General features: G+C 39.6%; 1 protein-coding gene across 1 annotated transcript in view; it reads right to left on the bottom strand.

The window, feature by feature from the left end:
- LOC150078062 (zeta-sarcoglycan-like) overlaps window positions 1–25,819 on the bottom strand; it is a 44,286-nt gene that overhangs the window by 6,620 nt on the left and 11,847 nt on the right. The window contains exons 4-7 of the mRNA XM_090384898.1: window positions 25,143–25,230; window positions 22,352–22,471; window positions 19,603–19,675; window positions 10,296–10,419 (exon numbers count right to left, since the gene is read on the bottom strand). Of these exons, the coding sequence (XP_090241024.1) occupies window positions 10,296–10,419; window positions 19,603–19,675; window positions 22,352–22,471; window positions 25,143–25,230 (405 nt within the window). The remainder of the gene's footprint in view (window positions 1–10,295; window positions 10,420–19,602; window positions 19,676–22,351; window positions 22,472–25,142; window positions 25,231–25,819) is intronic.

The raw sequence follows: 25,819 nt of genomic DNA, 5'->3' as shown, positions 1-25,819 counted from the left end.
AGTAAACCAGGAATTTTCCCTCTCGCGAACTGATGAACAGCGCCGTCTACCGACTTACGGTGACGTTTCCAGTTATGGGGTCCTATGCGATTCACATTCCTTTAGATGTTACCTACCTCCCCTAAACGTTTGTACCAATATTTTTGAGACACCCTGTATACACACTGAATTATGACCAATTACCTAATACTTCGTAGGTCCTCCTTTTGCCCTGAGTACAGCAGCTATCCAAATTGGCATTGATTCAACAAGATGCCGAAAGCGTTCGGGAGGTATGGTCAACCAAGCTGTATGTAATGCGGTCAGTAATGCAAGTATGGAGGTGACTGGAACATCCAGATGCCTAATATGCCTTTCCATAGCTCCCACAAGTGCTCTATGGGATTGATATCGGAGGAATTCGGAGGCCAATCGATATGCTGGAAGTCAGAACTGTGTTCCTCAAACCGTTCCTGCACAAGTGCCCAGTGGCTCGGCGCATTGTCATCTTGAAAGTCACCATTGCCATTCAGGAAAAAGTGTAACGTAGCGGGGTGTACACAGTCAGCAAGCAGTTGATGATAGTGGAGACCACTTATACATTTTTTCACATGCACCAGGGGTCCAAGTTCCTGCCAGTGAAACATGCCCCAGATCACACAACTGCCTCCACCGGCCTGCACTTTTGATACCATGCATGATGGATGAAGAGCCTCTCATGTTGTTGACGCCAAATCCCTATACGACCATCCACGGTGTGGAGTAAATAACGTGACTCATCTGACCAGCACACCTTCTTCCAGTCTTATAATGTTCAACTTGCATGCTCTTTGCACCAGGCCAGTCTTTTACGCCGATGAACCTTGATTAGGAGGGGATGCCATAGGGATTGTCTGCTGGTATATCCCATACGTTCGAGCGTGCGATGCATGGTCATGCTAGATATTGTTCCGGGTTAGCCCATGTTGTTTTGGGTAGTCAACTCTTCAACAGTGCTGCGCCTGTTCGAGTACGAGTCGTCGGACCCGGCGCTCACCTCTAACATCAACCTTTTGCTGACCTTTGCAGTTTTGCCGTTGGGTCATTGTTTGACCATTCTGACGCCAGTCCTGGTACACTTTAACTACGGCAGCTCTCGAACACCCCACCAGTTCAGCCGTTTGGGAAATCGAGGCACCAGTTTGTCTAGCACCCACAATCTGTCCTTTATCTAAGTCCTATAAATCCTTCCTTTTACCCATCACGATCGGAATTTTACTACCTACTGAACCACTGACACCTTATCTATGCTACGTAGGTTGACTAACTTCGCACTCTCGTACCTCACGTGGTCAATGGGTCGTATTCAATTTTCACAGGGGTGGTCATAATTCAGTGATCACTCAGTGCATATGGGCCTTGCACGCCACGGAAATCCTTGGAAATTAGGTTGCAGGGCCTGCCAGAGTACTTAAATAATCTACTGGGTCCTGACCTGCCTCCTTGTGGCAAAGTGTCGGCAACAGTGCAGTGGGGTCCAACGGCTAAATGGTCAGAGAAACAACAGAACATAACACTACACAACATTCCACTCCCCATACACCTTTAAATCTCTGGCCTTCACAGAGTTCTGTGTCACTCGTACAAAGAATACAATGCGGAGATGGGGGAACCTCTGGTGCCATCAGACAACTAACACGCTTTACACTTTAGTGTGCTCGAGCGGTCCATGAAACACAGTGAAGATATCACCCATCTTGATTGGCCTCCATCGCCTGACCTGAATCTAATTGAACACCTGTGGGATGTTTTGGATGGGAAGTGAGGCATATGGACATACAACCATCATCTGTTCCGATACTGGAAAGCCTTGTAGGCAGCATGGCTGCAGATCCCAATGGATTTCTTCACACATTTAGTGGAGTCGATGCCTGGGCGAATAGCGGCTGTTATCTGTGCAAACGGTGGTCCAATACAGTATTAGGTAAGTGGTCATAATTCAGTGATCAAGTGTTTCAATCCCAACAATGGCAACAAGTACGGTAAAGTCTGTAAAATCTGGTATTTTACAGTCCAGAAATATCAAGAAAGCAATCTGGCACTCATATCAACGATCGAATTTGTCTTAAATAACCCATGAAAAAAGAGTGACATTTCTTTCTTTGTAAGATGCTTGCAGGACTTTCTTGTCCTTTAATCTGTTTTTTTTTTTTTTTTTTTTGACGGTGGGGTGGCAGCGGGATTTAAACTGTATGGACAACGCAATGGTCTTAATTGTCCTCTGTGACAGTATAGTGGTTTCATCACCACCTGTTAATTATTTGGAGCGATTCGATTCGTCTGCGCGGTAGTACAGTGGTATTAATACCGTCCTCCCCACACCGGGTGGAAAAGGCCCGGGTTCGGATGACGCGAGGAACTTTAATGGGCTTTTTTTCACTCCGTGGCTGAGTTAGTCAGTCTCAGGCGTAGATAGAAGGGTTTTTTACCCAGAAAACTGGAGTTTTTCGTCCAGCAAACAGACAAATCGACCATAGAACACACGCAATTAACAGACATAAGACACAGCACTGCAGATGAATTTAATTATTCGGGTGGCCTAAATATAATAGTTTGGTTTTTTTTTTTTTTTTTTTTGGAGGGATTCGATTCCCATCAGCGACTGGAGGAATTCCTAAAGTCCTATTTAAGGTTGTATTTTGTCGATCTCAGGGGAGGGAGTACAGTCCCCTCATGAATTATTCCGGGTTTTTCAGCCTGCAAAACATACAATTCGACCAGTGAACACACTTCTACAGATATAAGATATGCTTGGGCGCCGTTAACATAATTTATTTTTTAATGGCCTTCTCCAGTAGAATAAACTTACTTTTGCAACGTACTACTTTAAAACAGATAGCTCTCAAAAAGGATATTTACAGATTGTTGTGACAGTCTTTTTCAAGAATAAACTGGTCTCTCATTAGACAGCAGGTGGTCTTTAGAGACAACACGCAGGTAAAACAGCAACAAAAAAGTTGTTCGATGTGAGCTGCCATGCGGTACGAGAAAACAGTTTTCAAAGTTGCGATATAGCTAAAGCTATCTGTTTAAAGTAGTGCAATATCAAGGAAACTTGTTACAAAGACAAGTTTTTCTGCTGTAGGAATTGAGACCATTGTATTAAGCAGCATACAAGATTTAAACAGCATGAAACCATGCTGTTTAAATTCTGCTAAGCAAAACAGATGAAATGACAAGACAATCATAAATGTTTTACAAATACGGTATAAATAAGTTCAATTGTTTGAGCTTAATATTTATTAAAATGTGTCTCCAAATCTGCTCAACCACTAGGTAAGACTCTAAATCCGGCATCTCTAAATCCCCGAGGGTGACGGAATTTAAAGAGTTGACTGTGTTTCCTGTTGTGCAGTCAACTTGGCCAACATCTAATGAAAACAAAAATAAGTTGCATTTAGAAAATGCGTGTGTAATAATGTAAATATAATAATGTACAACGTGGCATTCCGTTTCATGTTTGTTGAGGGTTTTATGTGCATTAGCAACTTTAGGCCATATTGCGCCGTACGTAATATGCCAGTAAATTGCGTGTTCTATGGTCGATTTGCTGCGAGAAAAAAAACAAAAAAAAAAAACCATACTACCCTCGTCTCAGACCGACTTTCAGCCACGTGTGGAAAACACCCATAAAACTTCCTAGCACCCTTGACGGGATTCGAACTCGGGTCTTTTCCAATTTGGTGTGGGGAGGGCAGTGTTTATGCCGACTGTGCTTCCCACGAGAGCTTGAGACAACGGACACTTCACTCAAAAACGAGACGATTATGTTAAAAACGGAAAGTCTGGTCACCCTAGGTTAAAGGTACCCATCGGAAGTACTAATGTCTATACTAGTGCTTTCACTAGTACAGATATTATTATTTCTCAGTCTCTCGAAAACGTTGGTTGTTAAACTTCTTTCAATAATTTGTAGTAACACTTGTTTCTTGAATTCACTGCGTCCACTTTGTCTAGCTTGGCGCGGCTGAACTTCCTAGTAAGAGATTCTGAGAATGTTTTCTCTATCTGGCATTACTTATCCTGCTTCTTGCATGAGATTCTTCGTGTTTATACAGGTGGAGAGATGTAAATGCGTGCAGTGAATTACGACTCTGGCCATCCCTTGAGATACGGTCGGAAGTTGAAACACATGAAAAAATATTTACTCAGTGCTGCGAATTGTCAACTACTGTCTTTTGGACAGCCATAGTTTCTTCCTATTCAATAAACATTACGCTTTCTCTTTTAATCTGTAGCATTTCAAATTTATGTGCTCCTTCAGGTTATGACAATCGGGAAATAATAAAAACATCCTTTAAACTTAGACACATATTATAAATGTATACTTAGCAATTTATTAGGAACACCACTTCTTCTGCTTAAGAAAGCGAAATTTCCTTTACGGCTTTGTATAAAGGCCGACAGTTGATATCTTAGCCAGTCATAAATATCGTTTGTGACAATAAAAATGCAGAAGCGATGTAACCTAACAGAATTAAATATGGAAGAATAGTAGCATGACCGGCGCAAGTTTTACGCAATAGTTAACATCGTGGCGTGTTCACGTACTGCAGTATTAAGGCAGTAGAAGAACAATTGGGTGCATTGCACCCAGGAGCGCATTAAGGTCGACTGAGGCCCCGGGCGCAGAAGAAAATATTGGGCCCCCTTAAGAAAAAGAGAGACAGGGAAAATAAAAATACATGTTAATCATTTTTGTAAATAAATAAAAAATATTATGTACTATTAATGTTTTATTTCCAATAAAATTTGAATATAATATATGTATAATATAATTAATAATAACATAATCACAAAGTTTTGAACTAATAGTTAGTAGTATTTAGGTTCAGGCGCCACCGGTGGTTTCCCACATCTGCACGAGTTTTGAACTAATAGTTGAACATATTATTATAGTTGAACTAATATGTTTAACTAATTTGTTGGAGTTGGGCCCTTCAGAAGTCGGGGCCCCAGGGCGCGCGCCCGGTGCGCCCGCCGTTAAATCCGCCTCAGATTGCACCCGGGCGCCCAAGTTCAAGGGGCACCTGAAAATGTGAAACTTACATACACATATGAAGAAAATTTTAAAGGGGCGCCTGACGATACCGATCCCATTTACATCACACCAATAGCAGTTAGATATGGCAATCGTTAATACTTTTGTCAAATGTGACATACAAGATTATCCGAAGTGACTATGAATGATTTCGTTATCCAAAAAATAAAGTATGGCTACGAAAGTCATAACAAAGGCAGACAGGGTGCCGTTTTTAATTTAATTTTAAATAAAATGGAAATTAAGTTTTTGGTGTCTATTAAGGAAAAATTAATTTATTATGAAATCAATAACAAAAAATACAATGCATCTTTTTTTTAAAAATGTTCTTGATAAAACTAGCCAAAACTGTCACGGTAAAAAAGACATGTTCAATTTACCCACATCAAAATCTAATATCATAAATGAGGAAAAGGAAGCATTCAAACAACTCGAAGAACATACAGATGACAGAATTACTGTAAAAATAAATAAATTAATTTTCTGTTTATACTCCGGCACGACAACCAAAGTCAGTAGAGTTTACAATAAATCGTCAATACAAATATTTATCGTATTTAAAAAGGCATATCAAAAGTGAAATTAGAACACAGGAAGAAAACGATCAAGGGAAACAGAAGGAATGCGAAACACAGGAAAAGGAAGACAATGATAACAAAGACGACCAAATATCTGAAAAAACTCCATACCACGAGTGAAATAGAAATATTAGTAGAAAACGATAAAAAAAAAAAATAATAAAAAAAAATTTGAGCCAGAAAAAAACAGCGATGGTATTGAAACAGCAAAAATTCATAAAACCAAAGTTCTGTTATAAATTTACTACAACGGAAAAAAAAGAAATCAAATTGCAACTAATAGGCGTATAGTATGCACTCTTTTTGTATGCGCTTTTGACAATACAAAAAACGTCAATATTTGCCGTTAAGTATTGAGTGTGATTTATCATTACAGTTAAATTACGATAAATTTATGGAAAAGTTCTCATAAAAAAAAAAGTAAAATTTTTAAATATATATTTTTTTATTTAAAACTTTCTGCCTTTTGTATATCTCATTTTTTTCTTTAATATTTTATTTATCATTTTTGCAGTTTATTTTGCTTCACATATTTATTTCTGTTTGTGACAGAAATAAATAGTCTGTGACAACCTAAAGGACATGGTCCTTGAGGTTGTCACAGACATTCTCTCAGATATGCCAGACAAGATGTACTTGCTACCTGGGAGTCTAAAACGCTGATGGAACTGATATTCGGGTGACACTCAAGTCAAGTGGACCCAATTTCGGCGAAGTCCGGATGGTCTGTGACAGCCAAATCCTCTGCTTGCACCTTCACGATGGTGGGACTGTTAGTAATCCTGGGTATAACCTCCATGCACAAGTACATGGTGGGTGACCACCCAGATGTGAACCAACTTAAGCAGGGGTCGAGGTGTGGTGCCCACACCACATGGAGGAATGCCGCGCCTCTGTTACCAGGCAGTACTACGTGGTAGATGACTCTCATCAACCGGTGCAATACCACCACTTTGCTTATTGGAGGCTTGAAGAGGTGGAACCCATGTTTAGTCTCTAGAGCTAGGTTCCGGCTAACCCTTCCCCATCTCTTTCATCATACAGTATGATTAATGACTTTTGAGGTTATGATGAACATTGTGGCGAGATCCATTATTCCTTACATTTCGAGGGTACAGCTCTAAAACGGTGTTTGCAGGCCAGCCGCTAGTTAGTATACCGGACCGAACCTTTTGGTAATTCTCTAGGAGGCTTCCGGATCAGCTAGTGTATAATCTTGCTACCTCTACTCTGCCAGATGGTGACTGGAGGGAGTCCGAGTAGTGTGTATGCGGGTGCCATTGTCGAGGCCACGTTATGTTAAGGATCTCGGTATATTCTTACCATGTGTACGCCATGTACTTTTTCTGACAGAATTTCAGTTATCGGTTGATTCAACTACTGCTCATCTCAGATGCCCAAATTATTCGCTGTATGATTCCTTTCGCCTCAAAGGTGGCACTTGTGCATATGTCCATTCTGATATTCCCTGTCAGAGACTTGGTAATTTGGAATCTCCGCTCTTCGATCTTCTCTGGCTTAAAATCTCTCTGCCTCATTGTGTCAAATTCATCTGTTGTCTCTAACGTTCTCCCAACTCCACTAATCACTTGGAGCTCTTTGACTTCCTCTCTTTGCAACTTGACTTTCTCCATTTCAACTTTCCTAAAACAGTGAGGTAATTTTCCTTGGAAATTTTAATGTTCACAACTCCAACTGGCTTCCGTTTTCTAGTCACACCGATCCAGCTGGTCGAGATGCTGAGGCTTTAGAAATTACCAATGACCTTGCACAGCTTGTTCATTTACCTACAAGAATACCGGAAAAGCCAACACGCTTGATCTTTTTCTCACAAACAACCCTTCTAAGTACACGGTCGAGGTGAGAGGTCCTTTAGGCACTTCAGATCATAACTTGGTGATTATCTCTTGTCTAATGGAGCCTTTATCTCATGGCTATTCCCAACCACGTGTTGTTTGGCATTACAAGAATGCAAAACGGGATGACCTGCGAGATTTCTTTTCTTCTTTTCCTTGGTCGGATTACTGTTTCAAAACTTCTGATGTCAATGTTTGCTCAGATCGTGTCAATGAAATTATTCTTGCAGGAATGGAATCCTTATATCCTTCACTCCACTTTAAAATCTCGTCCTTTTTCTAAACCTTGGTTTTCCAATAAATGTTCTAAGGCTGTTCAAGAGAAGAACGTTGCATATCATAATTGGCTTGTTTCTAATATTTAGTTTCATTTTCTGCCTACACCAAAGCTCGCAACAATTGTAAAGCAGTTATTAATCAGTCCAAACTAGAGTTTGAACAGGCTAAGAGTAGAAAACTTGCTTCTTGCCCTAACGGTAGCCGGGCATTCTAGTATCTTGCCAAAGCTATTGGCTGCAACTTTTGCCCATCTCTGCTCCCACCTCTGTCCAAACCAGATGGTTCTGTTGTCACTTCAGCCAAGGATAAAGCTGACCTGCTAGGATCCCATTTTTCTTCCAACTCATGTATTAATGATCTTGGTAAAACACCTCCCACCATTCCCAACACGCTCCATTCAATGCCTCCTGTGGTCTTCCGTCAAAAGGATGTCAGAAGGATTTTACGAATCTTGATGTTAAGAAAGCTCCAGGTCCCGATGGTATTTCTCCACTTGTTCTCAAAACCTGTGCTCCTGAACTTATTCCTATTCTTTGCCGCCTTTTTTTTTTTTTACTTTCTTATTCCAAAGGTGTTTTTCCTTCTGCTTGGAAATGCTCATATCCAGCCAGTTCCTAAAAAGGGTGACAAATCCCTCCAATCCAATTTTCGTCCCATTGCAATTACTTTTACTCTTTCTAAAGTAATAGAGAAATCAATTAACAGCCAACTCTTAAACTACCTAGAAACCTTCCGTGTGATCAACGATCGATCGCCAGTATGGATTCCGTCAGTGTCGATCCACTGGTGATATTCTGGCTTATGTTACCCATTTATGGACTAACTCAATGGAAAGGTTCGCTGAAACACAAGTAGTTGCTCTTGACATCTCAATGGCTTTCGATAGTGTTTGGCATGAAGGGCTTCTAAACAAACTTCCATCTTGTTTTTTGTAATTGGTTATCCAGTTTTCTCTCTGATCGCTCACTGAATGTGATGGTAGATGACTCTCTGTCTTCTAATTTCTCCACTAATGCCGATGTCCCCCAAGGTTCTGTTCTTTCCTCCACTCTTTTCCTCTTGTACATTAATGACCTTCTTCCATTGACTGGAAATCCTATCCATAGTTTTGCCGATGATAGCACATTGCATTCCACTTTCCATTTTGAGAAACCTTGTCCTGCTCAATCAGCTTCAACTTCTCGAAAATCTGCTACCAATTCCTTAAATGCTGATCTTCAGGTAATTCTCCAGTGGGGCAAAGACAACTTAGTTGATTTCAATCCTTCTAAAAGTCAGTCTTTTCTTATATCTCACAAAAAGAATTCTTCTGCTCCTGTACTTATCTTTGGTGACACTCGGAATTCTAAGCAAAATGATATCTCTTTTGGGGATCACCCTGACTTCTAATCTCTCTTGGCACAAGTACATTACAAATATTGCTTCCTCTGCATCTAAAAAACTTGATTTTCTCTTTTGCTCACGGCGTTGCTTTTCTTCCAAATAGCTGTTCACTCTGTATAAATCGCAAATCCGCATATGCCATGGAATATTGTTCCCACATCTGGGGTGGTGCCCCCAAAACAACTCTCAAGCTTTTTGATTCCATTCAAAATAGGGCAGTTGGGTTAATTAATGATTCATCTCTAACAGAGTCTCTCCACTCGCTTTCTCATAGACGTACTGTTTCTGCTGCATGCCTCTTCTACAGATATTTCCATGGGCTCTGTTCTTCTGATTTGGCTTCTATAATTCCCGCTCTCTCTTTCAAAACAGTCCGAACACGTGCCGCCACCAGCCAACATTCATTTACTGTCCAACTTCAAACTCACGGAACCAACTTTTCATCTTCCTCGTTTATTCATTCAACTGCCATTTTCTGGAACAACCTTCCTTCATACGTATTTCCTGAAAATTACAGTCTACAGAAGTTCAAGTCGAATATCAACAAATATCTTCTTTCGTCTTCTCAACCCTCCAACCCAAGCACTGTACTAAGTACTATAGGTTCTAATACCTCTCGTGTTTGGGGTTTACATAAAAAAATTTTCGTAATTATGTACGTATTGCTGGTTATATTTTTAACATACTGTATATGATATCATATGTATGTAATGAACAAAAAACTTAAAAGTACTTACTATATATTAATAAAATAATCATTTATAAAATAGTTTGTTGTTATTATTTACATATTTAATATATTTTTTTGTAATACAGGCATATACAGATATTTAGGCACCTCTTATTTAAAACTAAAATTAACACATAGGTTAGCATTACGCAATTGGCGCGTTGTTTTATGAATGAACCTGCTGACAAAAAATCTTGGCTACGCTACTGCATAATAGTGACCTTTCATTCCACAGCTGCAACGCAACCCCAACAGCTCATTCCTCACTTTGTCAACTATTTGCAAAATGGTTGTTATTGCCGTGGAGATGAATGGCAAATAATGGATATCAGTCCTTTCGTTATACCAAAAACCATGAAATAAGTTAAATATTCTTCTTGTTTTTAGTTTTTACTAAAGTATAAACATACTTTGCCTTCTGTGGCCTGTATTTTCATATCCTTGAGACAGCTACCAAAAATGCCGCCAGCACGAGATTCGATCTGAACTTCGGCATCTCCACGGATGTTGACTGATCGCAGAGGCGACTCGACCCTTAAAAAAATAAATAAACTTTATTAACTATTATCATATACATTTGTTGTTTTAATAATCATTGCAAAATCATTCAATGAAAGCAGTAAATACGTACCTTTTCTAAGACTATATTACTGAAGTTGTTATTTGATTATAGGAACATCGGCGACTAAGGCCATGTTGCTCCTTTTATACTGTCTGTAAATTGCATGTGTTCTGAGGTCGATTTTCTGTTTGCCGGACGAAAAACCCGAGTTTCCGGTAGAAAAAACTATTCTATCCTTGCCTGAGACAGAGTAACTCAGCCACGTTGTGAAAAAAGATCATATTACTGAAGTATCATCATCATAATGTTTACTGCTACTAAATGCTTCCAGATCCGATAAGCTTATTCTCACTTTTTACTTATTCTTTCAATCTTCAATCGGTTCCTTATTTATCTCTTACAGATTGTTGGCCATTGCCCACTTAGCCCCAGCAATATTATTTTTACTAAAATCCTATTGCACGATTCTCATCCTCGCCACGGAGCGACGACCTCCACTATCCGGCATTCTAAAAACATTCTTCAATAAAATGACCATATACATACTTACTACTCTCGATCTTCACGCGTAGCACAGTTGTATCATCACCGTCCTTCCCACACCCGGTGGAAAAGGCCCAGGTTCAAATCCCGTCAATGATGCCCGGAACTTTTATGGGCTTTTTTCACTCCGTGACTGAGTTAGTCGGTTTCAGGGGAAGAAAGCAAGGTTTTTATCCGGAACTCGGGGTTTTTCGTCCAGCAAAGCAGGCAAATTGACCAGAGAATAGACGCAATTTACAGACCCAATATACGTGGGTAATTGAATTAATATTTTAGGTGATCCTGATATAATAGTTTAGTTGTTTTTTTCTGCCCTCAATATCTAGATATATCTAGACCAGTCATGCACTCAACAGTCACTTCTTCATATCTCCCGATCCTTATCCTTCTTCATCTCCTCAGGCCCATCTCTATCCTTTGGGCTTCTTCCTCTCAGCGTTTCCCTCCATCATCAATTCTTCACTTCGCAACGGATGTCCAGCCCAATTTCTCTTCTGTCATCTGATCATTTCAATCAAAGAGCTCTTCTCAAAACCTCCTCATTTCTCACTTTATCAACCGATTTTCTATTTTCCTACTCTATACCTACACTCAAAACTTTACAGTCTTTAAATACCTTCTATTCTCATTGTCCATATTTCTCCTCATAAAGTACTATGCTTCTTAACAGATATCGTTGTATGAATATTTTCCTTAAACCAATTCCTAATCTCCCGCATAACATTCTTCTTCAACAAAATATATAAATAAAAAAAAAAAAAAAAAAAAAAAGAGGTAAACTGCAGACATTATCAACCCACTGCAGGATGGACGCCTCCTCAACAATTCATGCTGAGGGAAATGGACCATAATCTGCCACGCTGGTCCAGTGCGGGTTGACAGATCGACCGTATTTAGCAGTCAGGGGCTTTAACCCCGATCTACTCAAAGAGCGTGTGCTACTGCACTCCCGCTCCTGACCACTTGGCTACTATAAATAGAACACTTAAAAACACTTAAAATTTAATATCTTATCCCGCACTACTCCGCAGGCTCTTCCTCATCTTAAAAACCAAATTCACATATCTAAGGAAACAACGATATGTCTTTCTATCTTTAAAAATATTTGGCAAAAAACATTCATCAGTCAAATCGATTAAAGAAACTAACTCACACCTTTAAATCAGTAGATCGTACGGTCCTTCCGTATATGTATACGTGTTTCAATGTCCACAACTGTACATCATCCTGCAGAGGTCCAGAGAACTTAGAATCGCAGCCAACCCATGACTTATAACAATTATTGATTGACATACTTCTAGAATGAAAATTTACCACATCACCAATTATGCCAACTCTTGGATAAAAACAAAGGTAATCCTCCCGTTCTCCGAATAGTCCCATTTTTCTTTCACAATATCAGATTCCCTCATATCATTGAATCTCCTCTTTCCATATACATTGCAGCCCAGAAGGAATGATTGGAATTGCATGCAAATCAGCAGGCGAATGAGCCTGTAAAATGGCCAGATATAAGTATAGTCTTATGTTTGCGAAGTGTGTGTCTTGCTGTGTTGTTCTGTTGTGTCTGGCCACTTTAGCTACTAGGGAACAGCGATCACCAGGAAAGGCTGCTCCCTAGTACACGTCCATGTCAAGAAGAGGCGGACCACAAGAATACGCGTACTGTCAAAAGAAAGTTTACGCGTACTAACAATGCCGCATACACTGGAGGAAAGAACAATTCCAGTGGATGCCAACAGATTCCATACAACTGGGAGCCCGGTAGTACCAGCAAAAAAAAAAGAAAAAAAAGAGATAAAAATAAAAGGTAATAAGTAAATGCAAATAAATAAAATTAAATTTAATTAACAAAAAACGTAAAATAGAATAAATGAATGTTGAAAATATATTGGAAAGAAAAAAAAAGGACATCAGGAATATTGAATAGAGAAGTGAGATACGGAAGAGGTAGATTTGTCATGTAGCCTAGTCATGGGGTTGCAATTAGAAGTCTCGTCGTTGGAGATAATCAGGAGGCAAAGCCCTTGTTGTGAATGACCAGGACGAAATTAGAAGACATATGTCAAAACAGAAGACACTCAGTCGGTTGATGTCAAAATCGCATGAAGAAGGAAAAATATACATTGCCAACGATAGGTTCTGTACTAAGTAGGGTAAAAACATGAACGTTAATCTAATTAAGTTCTGTTCGAGACGACTGATAACTATATCATAAGAGACGGCATTGAGTTATAAGGCAGATATCCTAATAGTAGGAAAAACAGTTGGCTGGCGCTGTCTGTTAAAGATTTCTTTGGCAAATTCTTGGAAGATTTCAAAAGTTTCCATATTTGCAATTAAATCATGTTCATTTCCAGGAGCAAAATGTTGAGACATAATTGAGATCTGTTGCCGAAGATCGTGGTAGGTTGGTCAAGAATGAATCACGTGTGTCTGTCCTCGATGCTACCGCATAAGCAAGAATCTGTAGAGGTGAGATTAAAATGTAGGAGCTTCGCATTCAGTGATCCGTGTCCTGTTATTAAGTTTGATGTGCTGAGACCGGGGAAGAACTAGTTCTGTAAAATGTTCGAACTGGTAAATGAAATGTCAGGTATAAACGACTTAGTAACAATATCTTTGGTAGACAAGGCCCCACCTGGTTGCCAACAATTCCTGAGAAAATTCGAACATTTCTGTTTTTCTTTCTTTGGGTCAATTGTATTGACGATAATATTTAGGAAGGTAATAGGTATCCCTTTCCCAATATAATAGCAGAGACCTTTATAAATAACATGAATATCAGCGAGTGAAGTGGTTGCGATAGCTTGTAGCGCCGGTGTGGAGATTATAAGGCATGTACTTGGCAAGGCTAAGAGAAAAGGTCTTTGTATAGTTTCCAGTGTAAGCGTGAGAGAAAAGAACACAAACCACAAATGCTAAGTTAAGTACACACTAACCCTAGTTTTAATTAGTATTTAAATTTACGCTACCCATCATTGCATCCCCTCCTGGTGTGTGAGAAAAAGATGAATGAGTTGAGTGAAATAAAAAAAAAAAAATTATCAAATAAGAAAAAAGTATAAAAAAAATAAGAAAAAAGTATAAAAAAAAATAAGAAAAAAGTATAAAAAAAATAAGAAAAAAGTATTAAAAAATAAGAAAAAAGTATAAAAAAAATAATAAGAAAAAAGTATAAAAAAAAAATAAATTAAAAAAAAAAAAGAATGCAAGTAGAGTGAGAATGCACATTACGAATGAAGTAAATGTGTGTGTCTCCCCCCCCTCACCTGGTAGGTTCCCCACTGCCAGCTAACATATCCCACCCCCAGAGCGGGATGGGCAGCTGGACCTTCATACCGGATTCGACACTCCTTGGACATGACACCGACGAAGACATTCTGCGGCTTTGCTGCCGACACGCCATTGGCGATCCGAACTGGGTACTCTAACCTGGTTCCCTTTAAAACCCCATCCCCAGGCAGGGAATGGAGGAGACGGATCTCTGTCTCCTCTCCTCCCTGCCTACCCCCCATATTTCGCCTGGTGGGGCTCTTCTCCACTGACCTCTTTGGGGATGCCTACTCTATCCGTTCCTATTCTTCTATCTGTTTCCTCCCCAGTCTTCAATCTCCCCCCCCTCTCACTAAATCGACCGAGTACACCCCTTAACAATGCCGCCAAATTATAACCAACGTCTAAATTCTACCGGTTTTGTGCAAATCTCTAAGATATCTAACACTATCAGCTTTTATCTAGCGTTACATGTCTAAATTTAATAACATCAAAATTTTGCCCGACCCTATTTGGCCTTTAACACATCTCTTTAGTGTTCAACCCTAACCGGCGATTTCCTAACAGCAATCCCATTAAGCATTAATGTCAAATGCATAAACTTTTTTTTTTTTTTTTTTTTAAATAGGCCCTAGACACTGAAATCCCAGGAAACTAGGTGGCAGGACTGCCAGAGCAAATTGTTGTGATACTGGATACACCCGGCTAGCCTCCACGTGGCAGGGTATTGGCAACGTCGGGCCCCACTAGGGGCCTGGCGGCCAATAAGCCGGATAAACAATGGGCACAACATATCACACTGCACAGACACGACCCACACACTTTCAAGTCTCTGGCTTGACAGTGTACTGTCCTCGATACAGCGAAACACACGCGGAGATGGGAGAAATCCCAGGTGCCTCTGACACGAACATACCTTATACCTTATAGTTTCCAGTTGGGATTTTACAGTTAGAAGGCTGGCCCTTTGAAACCAAATATAGAAGGCAAATGATAGCATTGGCATAAAGACAGTACGATACAAGATACAGAGAACATTGTTTTTTAGTCCCCATTCACTCCTAGAAATTCTGAAGAGCACTGTTGTAAAGTCTTTAAGCTATTGTATATATATATATATATATCACGTCATGGTTAAGGAGAAGCCAATCATTTAGGATTAAGTTTCAGCCTGCAGAGAGGAGTCAAGAGTTGGATCGTCCTGAGGGAGGAGTCTGTCTAGTATTTTATTGACAGTATTGTTCCAGTTTAAAGAGTCTCCAGTATTACATACTGTCTTGGTCAGCCAGTTCCCTAAATTTCTCCCCCAAAGGGCACTATTTTTTGGGGCTATGATTGGACGCTATCTATAGAGTCACCAGCAGCCAGCAAAGACCACGTATTTTCTACGGGACCAGGTGCAAGAGGCCTGGGTGGAAATAACGCAGGAGTCTATTCGATACCTGTACGGCTCAATGCCGAACTCTTAGCTCAATGCTTCCGCAATGGTGGATTTACATAATTTTCATTTGTCTATTGTAAGCATCATTTCGTGTCATTAAATGTGCTCATACACACATTAGTGTCTGAAACGTTTATAATTATGTTCCTTAACTCCTTGGCAATCATACTCTCTGTATTCCTGTTCCTTCAGGGTGCTGCAAATTCAGTGTCACAGAGATTCTCTTAATCTGCCCGATTAGAAGTACAGTTATATGGTACTTCTAATCCGAACATGTCTCAATCCTCACAACCTGAACTGACCTGAAACTTCTGTCATTACTTCAGATCTTTCTTCAAAATCACTAAATTAATGGGGACATGAACACGTAGGACCTGCAAGGTCCTAAGTGGTCCGGCAGGCTCGGGTTAAACCCAATAACACGGAGAAAGCGCAAGATGACAGGAAATCTTAGAAATACGAGGGTTTTTTTATAAGTTTCCGGCCTGACAAGGAAAAAATTTGAATAGATGAAAATCCTCTTAGTATGTTGTTACCCAATGTCTCATAACATGTTGTGCAAAATTTCATTCATCTCCTGATAGTAGTAATTTTTTTTACAGGTCTGAAGTGACTATGGCGACGCAAAGTATGAGTTGTTCCAAAGTTGAGAAGAGAGCCGTCATCAAGTATCTCTTCTCCAAGAAAATGGGAGCCAAAGAAATTTATGACGAATTGAAACAATCAATGGTCAAGGAGTTCCCTTCATACAGCACAGTGAAATCGTGGGTGGCGGATTTCAGGAGGGGGAGAACAAGCACAGAAGATAAGGAAAGACTAGGAAGACCAGAAAGACCCAGGACTGAAGTGACTTGGAAATTGTCAATAGTGTCCACAACCTGATCCTTGCAGACAGGAGGACGGGTCTGCAACGTGTAGCAGACACCCTAGGCATCAGTTTGGAGTGGGTGCATGAAGAATTGTGTATGAGAAAACTGTCTGCCAAGTGGGTTCCCAAACTCTTGACAGCTGACGACAGGAGGAAAAGAAGGGACTGCGCGAAGGCACTTTTGGACCGTTTTTAAAGTAGTGCAAGTAATGTTATTCAACGAATAGTAACGGTTGATGAAACACCATTGTACGTGTATGATCCTGAGACCAAAAATCAATCCATGCAGTGGCGCCATGATGGATCACCACGACCCAAAAAATTTCGCAGACAGAAATCTGCAGGGAAAGTGATGGGTGTGATATTTTGGGGATAATACTCAGCGAATACCTGGAAAAAGGCACCACCTTGAATGCTAAACGTTATGTGGTCATGTTGGACAAATTGCATGCCGCTTTGAAGGAAAAGAGGCGGGATTATTATGTTTTCCAATCTCAAAATGCACCTCAAAGGTACTACATTTTGGTACACAAGAGACGTTATATCAGAAGTAGAGGGGTGGTTTGCAGACAAAGACAAAGACTTCTATTACCATGGAATAGAATTGCTGCAGGAACGGTGCGCCAAGTGTATCAACCTGGAAGGGAACTACGTTGAATAAAATGACATTCATTTGCAACTGGCACCATGTTTTCTTTCTGAGGCCGGAAACTTATCAAAACCTCCTCGTATTGTCGTATGTTTTTATTTATTTTCACACAATTTCTTTTTGTCGGCCGATGTTCAGTGCCTCACTTGTTCGGCCTACGAGCGTGGTGCGAACCACGTATCTAATGCTTTATATTAATTTAGTTATGATACAGACGGAATTAATAAACAGATCAAAATTTTGCAGTTATCGCAAAATATTTAGAAAAGTGATCAGATATAAATTGAAAAGCTAGTAACCTGTTATAACTTGGGCTCATTTTAAGGAGTGCTTGGGTCAGGGAAGTATTTTTTAAATAACTACTCGACAACGAAATTTTTAAACTGAAGTTAAAGTTTCAGAGTACATAATAAGGAGCAAAAGCAACATATCAATATCTAAAAGCAGAAAAACGAAAACAAAATGTGAGTTTCGAAATGTTTCAAAATGCTTTTAAATTATCAAAAAAAATTATGGCATAGCCTTGAAAAGTTAAGCGATTCTCAATTAGGTAATGGATTAGGTAATGGATTTTTAGAAAACCAACGACATACTCGCACGATCTAAAAAAAAAACATCTTTTGAGTGAGGGTAATTAAATTTCCGTTTATACGTAGCGACGGCCACATGGTTGGAGGAGTTTACAAGATACAGACAGTTCAAGAATAGAACTGTACCTTGAGGCTTTATGGACATCCGAACATGCGTGTACGAAACTATATATACCTGCACACTGAACGCTTGGTTACACTAATTTTAATTGCAATAAAAAATTAATAGCTGTTGTTTAGATTTAACTGCATAGACTTAAACCATCCCAGATGCATCTAAGGATGAAGACGTGTCTGAGGGCCTTTTGGGACATTCAGGGCTGCCTCTCAACACTAGCGCCATTCAGGATAGTACTGGCCTTGGTGCCAGTAGGTGAGGATATAAAACGTCTAAGGTGGTACGGTTTCAACTGAATGTGATCGGAAGTGCCAGCTCTACAGTGAAAAGTGGTCTACGTAAGATCTGTTGTACAGCCCACCCCATCCACAAAACAACTGGCAACGTGAATGTTTTATTCACATTTTTTGAACTGATAGATACATGACCGGGATAACAGTCTCAAAAATGTTATTATTTTTTTTAAATGCCAATAAGATATTTTTGACGACCACTACATCAATGGAGCTTACAATAAATCATCGACACAAATGTTAATTGTATTTAGCAGTTACGGGCTTGAACCTCGGTACACTCAAAGAGCGTGTGCTACTGCACTCACGTACTTAACCGCTCGGCTACTTTTTTTTTTTTTTTTTTTTTTGTGGTATGATGTGATCAATACACGAAGGAACCAGTTTTTTTCCTGCTTCCTTCGTGTATCGTGGCCGTGAGATCCAACCGGATAGTATGACACCATCGTGATATCCAAGCCCGAGGCGGGAATCGAACCCGCGACCCTTGGGTTGCTAGGAAACACTTTACCCACCCGGCTGGCCACTCAGCTATGTCAGGCTGTAACAACGTGCTATCTAATAACAAGTGGCTATCTAATAGCCACTTGTACATTACCTATGTTCTTTCTTTGAGACTTTTCTTTTTCCTCTTGTCGGTGCAGGTTGGGCTTCCTTCCCGGCTAGGGGAATCTTTCTTTCAAAATTACAAGCCTTCGGGCTTCAAAATTTTACTTCTTCAAGCTCTCTCGCTTGTTAGATTTTCCAACTAGTGTTTTCCTCTTTCCTATTTCTTCTTTTTCCTGAGAGAGTGTTTGCTCTCTTTTCTTCTTCTACTTTCTTTTCTCCCACTTTCTTCTTCCCATTCCTTATTTATTATTACAGGGATTCCACTTGTTGGAATCCCACTTGGTGTAATTTAGATAGTTCCTGGAGCGCCTCCACGTGGCTAGGGGCGGGAGTCGGGACGCAGGTAGATTGCTCCTGCCTAAGACTCCAGGGCCGGCAAACAACAACCATCAAAACACACACATATACTTACACACACTTGCCGGCTATAAATAACCTACAGATGCTACAGCGGTATACAGGGGTAACCCTAGAGGCTGCAATCAATACAAGAATACCTTGTCCCCTTGTAACAACGGGCCTAACAACGGCTGTAACAATAAATTTTATTTATTCATTTATTTTTATTTTTTTATTATTATTATTTTTTTTTAACACTACGGGATTTTTTTTTTTTCTCCTCTGGAGTGCCCCCCCCCCAGAGGAATCTGGCCCATCTTTTGCCAACATCAGGTGGGTCAGAGCTCGAATTGAGACAGTTTTTAAATGTCTCAGTTCATTATCAACAAATGGTCAACATTTCTATTTAAAGCAATGTAAGTTACTTACTTGAGGTCACGTGATGAACCGCCTCTTACTAGATTGGTTTTCAGCGATCCTTCTAGACGAAGACCTCCAGATTCTGTTAATGATATACATTTCGAATATAACAAATTGACAGAAAGAGACAAATAAAATATGAAATTACGCAAATTTTAATAGCATTTATTTTTTAATATTTTGCAGGTCGAGAAAAAAGCCACATACAATATTTCGAAGAATTTTAAAAGCGATCTGACCGAAACCTAAATACAGTATATTAGTAAATAAATATCAAGTTATCTTGGTATTTGTTTATATAACAAATTTACTGGAATTACATAAATATCATTTATATGTCAGAAACTTTCGATGATTCTGTATAAGTTCGCTATGCTAACGTTAATTTTTAAATTGCTAGATTTCAAAATACTTTAAAACTAATGCATTGTAAATTAAAACTAATGCATTATAATGCACTATAAATCCGTATGACCCGGAATAGTGTCATTAGCGTCACACACACTTCACAGTGCATTCGAGCGAAATGCACTGTGAATTCTGCAGCTTCACAGTGCATCAGTATTCCTTCACAGTGTGCACCAGAACACCAAAATCCAAGGCTGGATTTTGGTGTTCGTAACCTCGCACACCAACCGAAAAATAAATAAAATGTCTGTTTATACTCCGGAATGATGATACGTTCAGAGAAGTTCACAAGATACAGAGAATACGAGAAACAGCACCGTATTTAGCATTCATTCATTTATTCCAGGTGTGTACAAAGCATGTGTACTTATGCACCCTCGTGCCTACGGGTGTGTTGATATTAGGATCAACGATCAAAAGATGGACAGAGGAAGAGTGAAGGTAAGTCACATGGCCCGATGAGTTCCGATTTATTTGCGCTTTTTAGCAGCGATGGCAGAGTGCACAGTACAGGTTGAACTTTCGAGTACAACCTACACTGTGCTGCCACTTTATTAGGTACACTTACCCAGTAGCGTGTTGAGCCTACTTTAGCCTTCAAAACCGACTGAATTCGTTTATGCATGGATTGAACAAGATGTTGAAAACGTTGTGCAGGAATGAAGTGTCATGCAGACATCAGTGTGTCACACAGTTCTTTGAGATTCGACGGAGGCGTAGGCATGCAGCGAACAGCCCTTTCCAGCTCATCCCAAAGATGTTCAATAGGATTGAGATCCGAAGAACTGAGCGGGTCACTGCAGCAAACAAAAGTTATTCTCATGTTCTTGGAACCATTCCATAGTGATTCGGGCTTTGTGCACCGGCGCATTATCCTGCTGGAAGTAACCATCTGACTGAGGATAAACTGTCAACATGAACGGATGCATTTGCTCAGCAATGATGTGGCATTCAGACGTGAATCTATGGATATCAGTGGACCCAATGTGTGCCAAGAAAACATTCCCCACACCATAACACTGCCCCACCACCTTGCACAGTGGTCGTCAGACATGACGGGTCCACGGATTCGTGTTGTTTTCGCCAAATTCTGAGCCTCGCATCAACACGATGCACTAGGAACTTCGATTCGTCAGACCAAGCAACTGTTTTCCAATCCTCGATAGTACAGTGCTGGTGTTGCTGTGCCCACAGGAGGGGTGCTCTCTTGTTCTTCATTGATAACGAAGGTACGCGATGTGGCCGACTGCTGTGTAGCCCATTCGCAACAAAGTGCGACTAGTGGTCTGTTGAGATATTTTGTTCTGCACACCAAGGTTGTATTCTAACGTGATGTGCGACATTGTGGCCCGTCTGCTTGCTTGCACAATTCTAGCCATGCTCCTCTCATCAACAAGCAATTTTCTTCCACAGGAGTGCCGTTTAAAGGATGTTTTCTGTTCGTTGCACCATTCTCGATACACCCTTGAAACTGTGGTGCGTTAAAAGTTCAGAACTGCCGTTTCAGAGATGCTTTGTCCAGCACATCTTGCACGTACTACCATGCCACGTTCGAAGTCCGTTATATCACGCTTTTTCCCCATTCTTGCTACGGTTTGTACGCTTAATTGATACTAGAAAGGTTGCTGCTGCATTTATATCCACAAGTGTGGTCATGTGACTTGCAACGTTGTGGGGCAAACCCATTTTTGTACACAGCAGGGGTGTACTTAATAAAGTGGCAGCACAGTGTATACTTCCTGTAGAACCGGTATTTAAAAAATATACTTCAAGATGGCAGTGCAGCCATCCAACAAGACAAATGTGTGAAAGAGTGGTTTCACGAAGAAGCCTTCAAGCATCTACACTGACTACCAAATCTTCCCATGTCAATCCCACTGGGCATTTGAAATGCTACAACCTGTTCAACGTGTGTAACAATCAACTCCAAGGTATTTTACAACCAACCCTGCATTGGAGTTGGTTGTAACAGTTTCCGAAAATTGTTTTATGAAAATTATTGCATAGAAACAGTTTCCGAAAATTGTTCTATACGAATACAGAAAGTGTAAACAAATATTTTTTAAACAATTGTAACGATGTTAAAAATAAAACTAACACTGTATTTGACGAAGATGTACAAAATTTTTAAAAAAAATGTTATAACTATATCCTGTTTTCCTTATATACTTTACTTTTTTATTTGAAAAAAAAAAAAAAAAAAAAAGCTAACTGTACAATTAATTGCAGTATAAAAATATGCTGTTTTTCATAGCTTCTTTAGTTATTCAATTACCTAACTTAACAAGGAAAATGCAAGTTATTGTATATGAAATAAAATATTTTCCATAATTCGCTATCTTTTACTTACCAGATACCACCATATTGCCAGCCGCCACCACTACTTCATTAGGATCCACGTGGAACAAAATATTTCCCATAGTTCCTCTCACCAAGAAATAACTGCTGATGGATTCTAATCCAGCTTCACCTAAAATAGAGCAATGTATAAATGAAAATTTTAAAATTTAAGCAACCATATCTATAAGGGTAAATTCAAAGCTGACCGAAGTTATTTTAGCGCTTCAGGCTTTAACACATTATATTTCTGGTTTATAGAGGATTTTCTACCCGCCAGGAAGCACGACATTTAGTTCGTAAAATTTTACTAATGTATGAAACGTATAAATCATTGTATCGCTATACTGTATAATGGTATTAGTAAAATTAATAAATTAATAGTAGATAATAGACTATTAATAAATGTAAATAGGAGCTCTATAATTAAAAATAAAAGATTAAAAAGTAAGAACCTTCACAACAGTTGTCAGCGAGATACCCTCACATCCATCATCATTACAAAAGGAGAGCTCATCCAGGCCATCAATAGTATCCCACCAACATCATGTGCTGGATTTGATGGGATCTCACAATTTATCCTTAAGAACGTAAGTGTTTACATCATACATCCGCTTCTAGAATCCTAAATGGAATTCTCACAACTCAAAGTTTCCCAACAGCCTGGAACCAATATATAGTTTGGGAAATTCCAAAAACACATGGAGCTACCTCAGTATCACAGTTCAGGCCAATTATGAAAGCATCATGCATTCTAAAAGTTATGGAGAAGTGCTTTCTTCCCATCTTAACCAACCAGGTTCTCCCATGCAATTCACAATTTATCCATTATGCACTGAAACGCAGATCCACCATCACCAACCTGCTGGCAACCACTAACACCATTCTGGAGGCTCTACAAGACAGGGAGGAGATGGCAATTGTGTATCTAGATATCCAGTCTGCCTTCGACTGCATTGACGTCCAGCCCCTCCTTCAGCTATGTGAGGAGGGATACTAGATTAAAGGAAATATGCTTGAATTCTTAAAGTAGCTTCTTACTACCAGGGTTCTTCACCTGACGGTGAATAAAAAAATCCTTCACTAGGAAAGTCAGTGTAGGTGTTCCCCAGGGCGGAGTTCTGTCTGGGTTCCTCTTTACTGCTGCCATCCACCCATTCCTATGCCAGGAAATGGATTTTCTCAGCTACGCAGATGATTTGAAGCTCCTCTATCGGATCCATAGGACTGACCAACCTGAGAGTGCTTCTGACACCATCAACAACAGACTAAAATCTCTTGTTACGTACTTAGCACAGTTCTCTCTCCAGATTAACCCAAATAAATCTGCACAAATGGTGTTCTCACTCAAATCGCACCCAACTCAACTAAACCTGAAAATCCATGGAACCTCCATCTCTCCAGTAACCAAGCACAGAGATCTCGGAGTCATCTTTGACTCTAAGCTCAGCTTTACACACCATGTGGCAGATATTCACAACAAGGTCTGCCGATCCAGGTGGCTTGCCAAACAACACCTCCTTCATGTCACAGAGTCCCAGTACACCATCCAATATATTTACCGGTTTCTTCAGCCAGTCATTACCTACGGATCTGAAATCTGGGCGTCGGCAGCAAAAACCACGCTAAAAACCATCTCATCTGATGAGTACTGGCTTCTTCGGTGGGTGCTCTTCAAGCACAAGCTTCCACCCCTCACATATACTTCAGAAATGACAAAACTTCTAAATTACAGAAAAGTCTCAGAACGGATCTTCACCATCCGCTTACTCGTCACCATTAAAATGATAGCGGGAGAAATCAACACGCCAAGTTTTTGGCAGATTTGTAATTGGAGAATCCCCCTTTAAGGGCCCTCCCTTCTTTACAGTCTCTGGCGTGGGGGCTCAGGAAGGGCGACAGATTCCTGCCAATGGAGATGCTCCAAAACGTCCAAGATATGGATGCTGACTACAAGAAATTCATTGAGGACAAAGTCTAGAGAAGACGTATCATTAGGGAGCAGCTCTCATCTTCAACCGAGTGACTGTCACTATTTTTCCTTGATTGGTTTGTTTATATTGCAAAAAAAAAAAAAAAAATCTGTTTTCATGTGTTTACAACTTAATTTTTTGAGTTTTAGTTGTTGTTGTTATTTGGTTTGTAGGAGCATCAGCTACTAAGACCATATTGCTCAAGGGATATGCGGTGGTCATTCCCTGACCTTTCCGTATCCTCCGTATTTGGCGGTCACGGGCTCGAACCCAGTCTAATCAAGAGGCGTGTACTACACACCGCTGCTCCTGCCTATAATAATAATTAATCTTATAAAATCTCTTTAATTTTTCAAAAAATTTTCGAGAATAACATTTTTCAAAAATTTTGCTTTTGGAAAAATGGATTGTGCTTATTCAACTACGTATTTGATTCTTTCCAAAATCTCGCGCTGGGCCACAATTTGCAGTTACGTCTCTGAATGCTATCCGCGAGGGGTACCTACTAATGAATTATGAATTTATTTGTAACATATTTTGCCCTTAGGCTCTTACTAATATATTAACAAATTCAACAGTCCACTGAAGTTCTACGTTTAGTATTTTGCCAATTAAAAAACCTGAAATTAAAAATGAATGGGCTAAAATACAACGGATTCCCTGTGCATGTTTTGTAGACTCAATGCCAACGATTGCTGCTATGCTCGCTAAAGGGAGAATAGTTTCGAAGAAAACAGCTGATTACTGGATTTATAATTTAATCATATTTTAAGATTTATTTTCAGTATTTCACTTTCAAACACCGTTAAGAATATTATAAAAGTTACCTACTTAAAGTTAATTTATTTCTGACGTTCCCATGCATATCTTTGGCAATGATGGATACATTCCTCACAGATTCAAACTTCAAAGGTTGATCCTATAAATGAAATGAATTCACAGTTAAAGAAAGATTGAGTGTTTTAAGGAAACATTAAAAAGGTTTCGGAATATTATAAGCTTTGCGTTTATTATTTTAATTATTACAATATATAATCATAATCTTTCATCATGATAGTTTGTGTAATATAATTTTTGATGCCCCGACTTAAATATTTTGCAGCACTATTTGTTGATACTCATTAGAATAGAAGAGGGGAGGGACGGAGAAGGTTGGCAGAGAACCTCCGTAACCAGGATATATTTTGACTGGAATATTTCTAATACCGCCTTCTTTTAGCATCCGAAATACAGGGTTGTTATAATTAAAGTATCCCTACGTAGAGGGCCCTGGAACGAGTTCTAAGGCTCGTACTGAAGAGAAATTTGGACAACAGGTACAATAAAGAATGCGCTCGCCATTTATTGAAAAGAAAAATTAGTTACGAAATTTGTCACTATACGGCGCTGTGGCAATACAAATCACTTGAACAGCGCTATAATTGTTCAATGTGTCCTTCATTTTGGTCAACAACAGTTTCCATTCGAAGTACAGCATTTTCTACAGCAGAACGTAACATGTCAACTGG

The sequence above is a fragment of the Mastigoproctus giganteus genome, chromosome 11, assembly GCF_048544385.1.
Source record: "Mastigoproctus giganteus isolate SK-2022 chromosome 11, ASM4854438v1, whole genome shotgun sequence".
Taxonomy (NCBI): domain Eukaryota; kingdom Metazoa; phylum Arthropoda; class Arachnida; order Uropygi; family Thelyphonidae; genus Mastigoproctus; species Mastigoproctus giganteus.
This window is presented reverse-complemented; position numbering and strand designations above follow the sequence as displayed.